We start from the raw sequence: 10,336 nt of genomic DNA, 5'->3' as shown, positions 1-10,336 counted from the left end.
AATTTAGGCACCTGATTTGAGAGAGAGATATTCCATCTCTCTCACACACACACACACACACACACACACACACACACACACACACACGCACACACACACACGCACACACACACACGCACACACACACACGCACACACACACTTCTCTGAAATTTATCCTATTTCTCTGGAAGCAGTGTGTCCTTCACTGTAATTCTGACAACATCTACATCCTCTCCTACCATACACTGCAGTTACACCCTACACACACACACACACACACACACACACACACACACACACACACACACACACACACACACACACACACACACACACACACACACACACACACACACACATATATATATATATATATATATAAACATACTTACATATGGGGGGGGTGGGGAAGCACATGTATGTATATGTGATTAAATCTCTCCTCCTGTTTATTTGAAAACAGCATCTCCACACGTGTGGCTGTCATTCTAGGCTGGCGTTTCTTAAACTCCAACACAGGCACCTCGTTCTGCTTAATGAGGTACTGAGTAGGTGATCACCTGAACCAAATCTTCTTTAACGAGCCATGTGACCGAATGGTGGAGAGCAGGCAAGATTTATGAAAGCTGTGATTGAAAATCAGGGTTATTCACCAAATATTGATTTCTAAACTCTTCCTAACTTAAAATATTTGTTCTGTGTTGTTTAAAAATGAATATGGACTTGTTAACTTTGCATTATTCAAGGTCTGTAAACACTGCATCTGTTTTTGTTATTTATGACATTGTCATTTTATGCAAATAAATGCTTAAAATTACAATATTTGTATTTGAAATTAGGAAGAAAAGTTGTCAGGAGATTATGTAATAAAACAAAAATAATTTTACTCACATACCTATAACACATACCTATAAGTAATCAAAACAAGAGAATCTGATAACTGTGCAGTGGTCTTATTTTTTTCAAAATTTTCAAACACACACACATACACACACAGATACACACGAATGTATATATATATATACATATATATATATATATATATATATATATATATATATATATATATATATATATATATATACATAAAACATGTTATTATAAATATTTTACAAGTAGTACAGCTTATTTTCCAGACCAGATGTTATGCTTTTTTCCCATCTGTTTTGGGTAGAAATACAGACTCTGAGAGGTGGCCTGACATTGTCAGTATGTGTGTCGGTAATACACCTTTGTTCCCCAGCTCAAAACATCAAGGTGATCTTCTCCAACAGCAGTGTCAGTCATGTCAATAGTGTGCTTCACGTGTGACAGTGATTTATGTATTGATGCACGCTCAGTTTGATGTCACGTTGGTCCCTGCAGCAGGCTGCCACGTGTGCTGTCAATAACATGCAGCATGAGCTGTGCTTCCCAGCCTCCACTCCTCATCTCACTCCTCGTTCTGATTGGTCTACTTTAAAATAATATCTCGAATCACGCACCTTCATTAAGATGGGGAACATTTGTTTCAGTACAGTAGTTGTAGGTTAGACTGGCACATATAAGATTGGTCTTCAAGTGTATTGAATCAGAAAACCAAAGGGACCTTTAGCTGTTGTTAATTCTATTCTTAATCCAGATGGCTGTTTTTTTATTGTTTGTTTTTTATTGTCTTTGAAGTCAGTCATGTTTTGAAGCAGATTTCTGTCATGTTCCTGTCAACGTTAAGTCACAGGCCCTAGCCCTCTAAGAAGCTAACAAGTGACATTTAAATAAAGCGGGAAACTTGTGGTTCTGCATTGTGGTGACATCACCTAAAACTGCATTGCTGGTGCGTTTATAGGGCAGCCCACTCAAGCAGTTCATGTACAATTCTTTGGCGAACTGGGGCATTTTCAGAAAAGTTAGCTGAATGATTCAGTTTATATCAAATTATTACATATCTGTGGTTGCACATGGGAAAATGTAAGTAAATATTTTTGAATATACTGTCTATACTGCAAAAATGATTTATTTTATCATGCATATATATTTACATTATAATTTGAAAATGTATAATACATTAAATAAACTTTTTTTTAAGTAAGTGCAATTAAAAACACAAGACAGAAGTAGAGACCAAACCACCACTCCCGGGAGTCTGGTTAGAAATGGTTGAGAACTAAATCTACTTGAACGTGTATCGATATTGCACTGTGTGATCTTGCCATAGAAGATACGCTGGGGCCTTTCTCAATTAAGGCGTTAACATTCCCAAAGTCATGCTGGAGATTTAAATGACTGTGTGACCAGAGCTCCAGATGGATCACGGGAATATTAACACATGCTTTGCTCTGCTATTGCCTTTCATTTTCATGCAGACTATGTGGTCTATCAGACCAGTAACAGGATGCTGGAGTTCATTTGCAAGCATTTTTTCATATACAGTAATGGCGGTGCGAACCGTTCAGCAGGAGTGCACACTATTAAATCACTGAGGGCTTTTGTTTTTGTTTATTCATGTACCATAAAACAACTGGCGTAAAACAATTTGTCCTGAATCCAGGTGGCCAGGGTCCTCCTCACTCACCGTTTAGAAGCGATTATTAACTAAGGGGAAATGTGGAAGTGATCTGCCCCTTGCATGGTGCTGACAGCTTCATTACTGTACAGTGTTTTATTGTCTTATGATGCTTATCATTTGGGAGATGTCATTCATTGGAAATATTGACTTAAAAGTTGTTCTGGAGGCATGTCCTCCAGTGGGGGTTGGTGGTTTAATCTTGATATGCAAAAGAGCACTATTAGCCCGCTCCTGCCAAAACAAGACGGCTACACAGCTGCACAGCTTCCTCTTTCTGAGCCTCTGAAATCCATCCCCGCTTGTAAGTGACTCCCTGCACTTCCTCTTACTGTTTGCAGACTCTTCACCCATAATAAATTAGTTGTTGTTTTGCATTGTTGTTTTGTTTGTTTGTTTAATCTAGAAAGTTTAGTAAAGACGTAACGTCTGGAACATGTTACTGGAAGCTGGGAAGCTGTGAGAGGAGTGGGGAAGGTGCGGAGGGTGTGGGTGGAGCTGTGGAGGGGATGGGTGGAGGTAGATTTTCTGTTTGCTAGGGTCATTCATCCATCCAGTTGCTAATGATGCATTACAAAACTGTTCTTAAGAAAGTTTGATAAGAAATAAAAATAACCAGAAATTGCATCGCGACCAAAAACGCTAGTGAAAGGCATTAAGCTGAATTTTGCTGTGTCTCTGAAACAGGGGCGCAGGAATATTAAAGCTGTATTGGAACTGCATCTGACTGTATGTCTAAGACTAGGCTCATTATGCTTCTCGATTTTGTAAATCATCCAGATATTCTGGGAACTCCTTACTGAACTTACTGTACATCAGAAACCACGTCTTGGTTTTAATGCTTTTGCTACTTCTTAAATACGTATTGCAAAAATAACAATTATATACGCAATAGTAGACCAGTAACTGCCATTATCATTTACACCAATCTGTGCACTTTTTTGCTGCTGTAAGTTTGGCAAGGAAGAGTCTGTAAGGAACTTCACTCAGATAGAAGGGTGAGGAGTGTTGAACTTCACAGGAAGCTCACTGCTAGCTAATGAAAGCAAACAGAGAGAATTTGATGAGGTGTGATATAAACAAACAGGAATTTGTAGTTCAGCACCAGATCCCTTCCGTGCATTACAGAATCACGCTGCTTGTCAAGCCTCTCTTGGAGACTCATTTAGAAACAGGGCTGAGGTAGTCTGTGTGTAAGGTGTGTAACAGCACACAAGCAAAATAAGTGAATAACTAACAAGAGAAAAAAACCCTGACATCTGGATGCACTGCTGTCATTAAAGGCTACCAGTGGGAAAAGCCTCTGGCGGCTCAAGCTCAGAGCTGTTCAGTGGTTAAAGTGCAATTAGTTCACAATTTGTAATTCTCTGTTAAGTTGACACTTACTCACTTACTCATTTGTTTTAAGGTGAACGTTGCTTTCAACATGCTAAAGTGGGGACTGGGATTTTCATGGATGTGCAGTGTTGCCACAAAGCAAACAGACTTTCTGGATCTTTCATCAGTGTTGAATCAGTGCCTGACCAGAGCAGAGAGTCCAGGGGTTCCTGAACACAAGCCTGGGCTGAGAACACCTTATTCAACCCAGCAGTTAGGTGCCAAACTGGGTCAGGTGTTTTAGAGAAGGATTCACTTAAACACGAAGGAGGATTAATTTAAACATGGATCAGGATTCATTTAAACATGGATCAGGATTCGTTTAAACATGCATCAGGATTCATTTAAACTCGAAGCAGGATTCATTTGAACTCTGTGTAAAGTACAAAGAAATCCTGAGACTTCTTAGTCTCAACCGTCCCTGAATATAAGTTCATGTTTATGAGGTCGTAGAACTGTTCACGTTTATGAGGTCATAGAACTGTTCACGTTTATGAGGTCATAGAACTGTTCACATTAATGAAGCCGAAGGAGTATAAGGGAAGATTCATCCCCACTATAGATGTCACCTGAAAGTTAACCAGACAGCGACAGAATGGCATTAGGAGAGAATAGAAATGGCAGGTTTTGTTTAGATTTTTCTTTGTTAATGCCCATTTTACAGTCTGGCTCACACTGGCTCTTCAGCATGTGTGTGTATTTCTTTGTCCTTTAGTGAATGTGATTAGTTCTGCTTATTCAGTGGCCATTCTCTGATTACTGCATGGAGTGTATACAAAATGTGTACTATTACACACACATGCAGCGAGACACCATGTGTTAATGACTACAGGAGTTCAGGTAGACCAACTACTGTCTTCCTACAAACAGAACAGATGAAAGGACCATCGGTTAGCAGCAGTCCAGTGTATGTAAGAATATATGTACATTCTCCAGCACACGGCACCAGTGTTGATCCACTGAGATTCTACTTACAGTAGGAGACAAGTTTCATTCCAGCAGGAAATAGTTTTGTCACAAGCAGTGACTCACAGAATGATAGCAGTTCAAATCACTAGATTATGGTTCATTAAACAAACATAAATACGGAGGTCTGTCAGTGAAAGTGGCTGCTGTCTCATACAGTGAATGAAACAAGGACAGAAGGTCAAGCCTTTACCTTTTTGTTTCTCAGAAAGTGGCAATCATATATTTAACAAATCGCTAAGCAACCACCCCTCCTTAAATATACAAATCAAATAGTTTCTTTAGAACTCTCTTATCTCTGGTGGCTGTTTGCCTGGCTCTACAGGGAATATTTTATTACATTTATAAAGGAGAGAACATATTCTTTTTCCAGAATGGGATGGTAATACTTGAACACAAAGAGCAACTCTGTTAAGCAACCCCAGATCAAGGCTTGATATGAATCACATATTACTATATCTAACTCGGTGTTATGAAGGAAGGTGTGCTCATATTAACCCAAAGCAGTTGTTTACCATTCGAGTAAATGTGTCAGCTTGAGCTTTAGATATAGCGTATATGTATAGTGTATATGTATAATGTACATGTATAGTGTATATGTACAGTGTATTTGTGTCATGTATATGTACAGTGTATATGTATAGTGTATATGTATAGTACATATGTGTAGTGTATATGTACAGTGTACATGTATAGTGTATATGTACAGTGTATATGTGTCATGTATATGTACAGTGTATATGTATAGTGTATATGTATAGTACATATGTGTAGTGTATATGTACAGTGTACATGTATAGTGTATATGTACAGTGTATATGTGTCATGTATATGTACAGTGTATATGTATAGTGTATATGTATAGTGTATATGTATAGTACATATGTGTAGTGTATATGTACAGTGTATATGTATAGTGTATATGTGTAGTACATATGTGTAGTGCATATGTGTAGTACATATGTGTAGTGTATATGTAGCCACAGGACGCTGTTGAAATATTCTCTTCACTCTGTGTGCAGGCCAGTCTGTACAGTCTGTCTTTATTTCTGTCATGGCTGTGTGTGTTTCCATAGCACTGTCTGAGCAGTCTGCATCCAAACCTTACCAGGGAGTGAGAGTAAAAGACCCTGTTAAAGAGCTACTGCGCAGGAAGAGAGGAAATACAGCCAAAACAGCGCCCCCTACTGCGGTAAGAGGACAAGCACAAGCACGCATGAGCTCACACACACACCACACAAATTTATGCACATTTATACCCACACACACCCACACACACACACACACACACATGCAAAGACACCCACCACACACATGCACAAACACACACATACCTGCCTCACTCACTCATATTCACACACACACACACACACACACACACTTTCACACTTACACACACACAAACACACATACACTCTCTCTCTCTCTCTCTCTCTCTGTCACACACACACACATTTGTGCCTATGCACACACACATACGCTCGTGCAAACACACCCACCACACACACACATGCACAAACTTAAACACACACACACACACACACACACACACACACACACACCCACACACACACACACACACACACACACACACACACACACACACACACACACACACACACACACACACACACACACTTTCAGACTTGGTTTCTACTATTGCAAGTCCCTACTTGTCCTAATTGTCTTATCACATTGCTTGCTTTTATATCAACAAAACAAAAGCAGGGAACATTTAAAGATATGAAAGAGGATGGGCCTGCTTCAGATAATCACAGAATAAGAAAATGTTCAAATGATGAAGAATAAATGTTTGTTCAGTGCCAGATTGATTTTATCTGGAAAGCGAGGAGAAGTGCCATGGACAAAGGGCCGTTTCTACTGGTGTTTGCACACTCTGGTACGAGCCTGAGCCTCATCTGGAGCTGGGATTCATTCAGGGAACATGCACCAGGGAAGCAGCCTGCAAAACAGCCAAGCTCCAAGGGGTTTTTGTCCTTATGTAATCCAGGTGTTTTTCCATGACAGTTAAACCATTCCCCCATACTGCCACAGGGCACTGGACCTATGCAAATCACTATGCTGGCTTGCCAAGGAGATGGCCTAACAACCTCATAATTATACCTGACAATGAGCAAAGCCCTCCCATGATGCTCTGCCTCTCAGATTTATACGAGAAGAGAAGTGTCGAGTGCTTTGCTTCTGTACTGTCAGCACCGAGTCCCAGATTCTCGTGCGTCTTCAGGAAGGCTGTAATCATCGCTCAGCAAGCATCTTATTTCTCCAGTAAATGTTTGTACCTCTGCCGACAACAAACTATTTCCATGTTTTTTACTGGTTTAGATCAGGTGTTGTAACAGCTTGAACATCACATGGACACGAGAATTCGAGATAGACAGAAATAGCACCGGAACCACTTGGTGCATTTCATTACCACTCACTGGTCACGAATGTTTCCACATGGCCAGATTCCTGGACACACAGGCTCCATTGTGCTTTTTTAAATTAATCTTTTTTTCTGATCATTGAGCAATTTAACTGACTCTGGCCTTGGATGGAAGATGTTGTGGGAGAGGAAAGTGCACCTGTGATGTAGTAGTTACACTGTAAATAGTGCATATTTACACAAACATTTCACTGCAGATATTTTCGCACCTTTGCCACTGGACACTTCTTTGTGGTTTTGCCCATTTGTAAAAGAAGTGTAGGGAATATCAGGTTTTCTTCCCTGCCTTGTTGATTAAACATATTATATACTTTTTTGTTTTGATCCAGGCTTAGATCCACGACCACCATTTCGTGACCTGAGTGAAAGGCCTATGAAAGCCTCCGTAGCCCAGATGTACATAACAGACACTGCTGTTGGATAAGATCTAGCTCACCAGCACTCTCCACACAGGACTGCATACCTCTGCTACACCTCCTCCATACTCTGTTCCTGCACTCAGTGGCTGCATTATTTCAGCAGTTTGTAGGTTTACAGAGACAGCCAGAAGCCCATGTATTGGCATTCACATTTTGTAAACTTCTTCCCCACTCACAGATCAGTTTCTGAATACAAAACCTTTGCTGACTGGATATATAAGGTATATAAGGAGTGGCATGATAGTGGATAGTAGTATTGTAATAAGAATGTTGTGATCTATGGTGTCAAAAGGTGTGCTGAGATCGAGCAGAAGATCAAGTCTTAAACTATTAAGTAGATCAAGTCTTAAACAAACGTCATTAATTACTTTAATTAGAGCAGTCAGAGTAGTATGTGCTGGCCAAAATCTTGACTGAAATTTGTCTTGACTAATTTTCCCAAAGAACGGTACATTTGTAATGGGTCTGTAGGAAATATCAGGTTGCTTCCAGGTTATTAATAAAATTGCTATCAGATTTTTCTTTTTTAAAAGAGGCTTCTCCACTGTAGATTTAGTGTGTTAGGGAAACACACCCAATATGAGTGAGGAGTTTACTATGTGAAGTATGTCGGCTGCTATTGAGTGAAATACATTAGCATCAAGGCTGCAAGTACATAATTTAAGTAACTCACTGTACTTAAAATGTCACTGTTAGTTTTCTGTGGTGATGGACCAGTCTTGGGCTAATTTAGACATACTAATGGCTCGTCTGATATTGAGAATTTTAGTACTAAAAAAGGATACAAACTCATTACATTGTTCCGTTGATACTAATTCAGGAGCCATTTGTGTTTGCAAATTTGTTAATTCATCAACCGTTACAATCTGTATTTTGCTATTGGTAATAGTAATGTTGATAACACTGGAGAAAAAAAGATTGTCTTGCTTTGCATATTGTGGTACTCTAATCATGCAGCCCATCTTTGAAGATTTCTTTGTGAATCAGAAGTTTTGTTTTATGCCACATGAGTTCAGCCTTCTTGCGTTCTCTCTTTTGAATTTGAATTGTGGTAACATTTCTATTGACGTGATCTTAAATACTGCAGGCTGCACATGTTTATAGTAACTGACATGTTTTTTTAGTTTCTGATAAGCAGTGGAAATGGGAGAGACTACAGACATGCTGAAGCCGAGCTTCTTTTAAAAACGTACGGCTGAGGTCACCACTACAGAAGCAGGGACCTGAAGACCATCAGTGTATCACACGATTTACATGTTCATAGCTGGGTAGTCACGTGGTAGTGGGTAGTAGCATTGTTCTGCATTGTTAGTAATGGCACAAGTGCACATCAGGCACATCAATTGACTATATACAAACTAACTTTAGTATATATATATATATATATATCCCAAGAAGATTGTAGGTGATTAACTGCAGAGGTGGAACAGACATGCTCTGTGGTAGTAGACATGATGCAGAAACCAACAGTGATGATAAATGTGTCAGTCTCAAGTGAGGGAAACAGACAAAAGGAAGGAAAATGAAAAGCAGAAAAAAGTAAAGGCTGAAAGAAGAAGCAAGTTAAATGTGGACGGGTAACACCAAGGTGGCGCCAGTGGCTCTAAGGAAGGATATCATCAAACTCAGTACAGAAGAATGCAGCTGCAGATCCAAAAAAACTGTGCAACACCCTGAAACCACACACATTTCGCACATTGCACACATATCACATACATTTATGTCCTGTTTTCAGAAAAATGCCATCCATCAATGGGGCCCCAGTGAGTCCAGTCACCATCAGTAGCAGGTGTGCCAGAGTGTATGATGGGTTTGGTTTGCTGTTAGAGACCTGTTCTGCTGCTCCTCCTACAAGCGCCTTTCCAAACACTTCACGGGGGTGTATCTCCATACACCACGGCCTCTGACAGCAGCTCATGATAAATATTTAATGCGTTTTCAGTAAGATTTAATAAATGACCTGTTTTGAACACAAACTGATGCTGTTGTACTTGGAAAGCAGGAATGTGTGTGTGTGTGTGTGTGTGTGTGTGTGTGTGTGTGAGTCATCGGTCCTGGAATGTTTCATTTGGCATGGACTTTGGAGATTTTGTGGAAGCAGGGCTCATGTTTGTTCATAGGTTTATAAACCACCTGAACTCTATAGCCACCTTGCGAACACAGAGAGGCCCCTCCAGTCCGTTTGTGTCTGGAGGGCCTTCTGCATTTACACACACTCTCATCCACAGCAACATCCACATTTCTCAGTATGACAGTATGTCACCTCCATTCGAATCAGACCCATGGTCCTAGTGCCAGATGACACTCTGAATTGATCAGGCATTTCATTAAACATGATGTAAAATATATAACAATTGTTCCTATGCAATCCTCAACAGGTGGTGGTCCCTAACAACACTCTGCCTTCCTATGCACATGTTGGTGAGTAATATCAGAACAGTATCGTTTCACAAAGCCCAGACCGGAATCTTTCTCATGTTCAGGACTGCATGTTTCTCGTGCTCTGACTCATCTCTGAAGGCTCTACTGGTTTCCCGGGAACTAGCCCGAGTGGCCCGAGTGAGTCACCTCTGGAGGTTGGAGCTCTGTGCCCTGGCTGGGTGGC

General features: G+C 40.2%; 1 protein-coding gene across 2 annotated transcripts in view; it reads left to right on the top strand.

Annotated features, from left to right (window-relative positions):
* Nucleotides 1-1,789: 1,789 nt before the first annotated feature.
* LOC113584385 (POU class 2 homeobox associating factor 1) overlaps nucleotides 1,790-10,336 on the top strand; it is a 9,319-nt gene continuing 772 nt past the window's right edge. Inside the window, exons 1-4 of one of the 2 annotated variants that reach the window (XM_027021259.3) lie at nucleotides 1,790-1,928; nucleotides 5,943-6,058; nucleotides 10,110-10,152; nucleotides 10,252-10,336. The exon at nucleotides 10,252-10,336 is cut by the window's right edge and continues 202 nt beyond it. In XM_027021259.3, the coding sequence (XP_026877060.1) occupies nucleotides 1,919-1,928; nucleotides 5,943-6,058; nucleotides 10,110-10,152; nucleotides 10,252-10,336 (254 nt within the window). In that variant the 5' untranslated portion in view covers nucleotides 1,790-1,918. Of the gene's footprint in view, nucleotides 1,929-2,679; nucleotides 2,828-5,942; nucleotides 6,059-10,109; nucleotides 10,153-10,251 lie in introns of those variants that run through there. The other variant, XM_081700604.1, reaches the window with a different exon arrangement.

This window comes from Electrophorus electricus, chromosome 17, assembly GCF_041902795.1.
Source record: "Electrophorus electricus isolate QZ-2024a chromosome 17, ASM4190279v1, whole genome shotgun sequence".
Classification (NCBI taxonomy): Eukaryota; Metazoa; Chordata; class Actinopteri; order Gymnotiformes; family Gymnotidae; genus Electrophorus; species Electrophorus electricus.
Note: the sequence above shows the minus strand (reverse complement) of the source record. Positions and strands in the feature narration are given on the sequence as shown.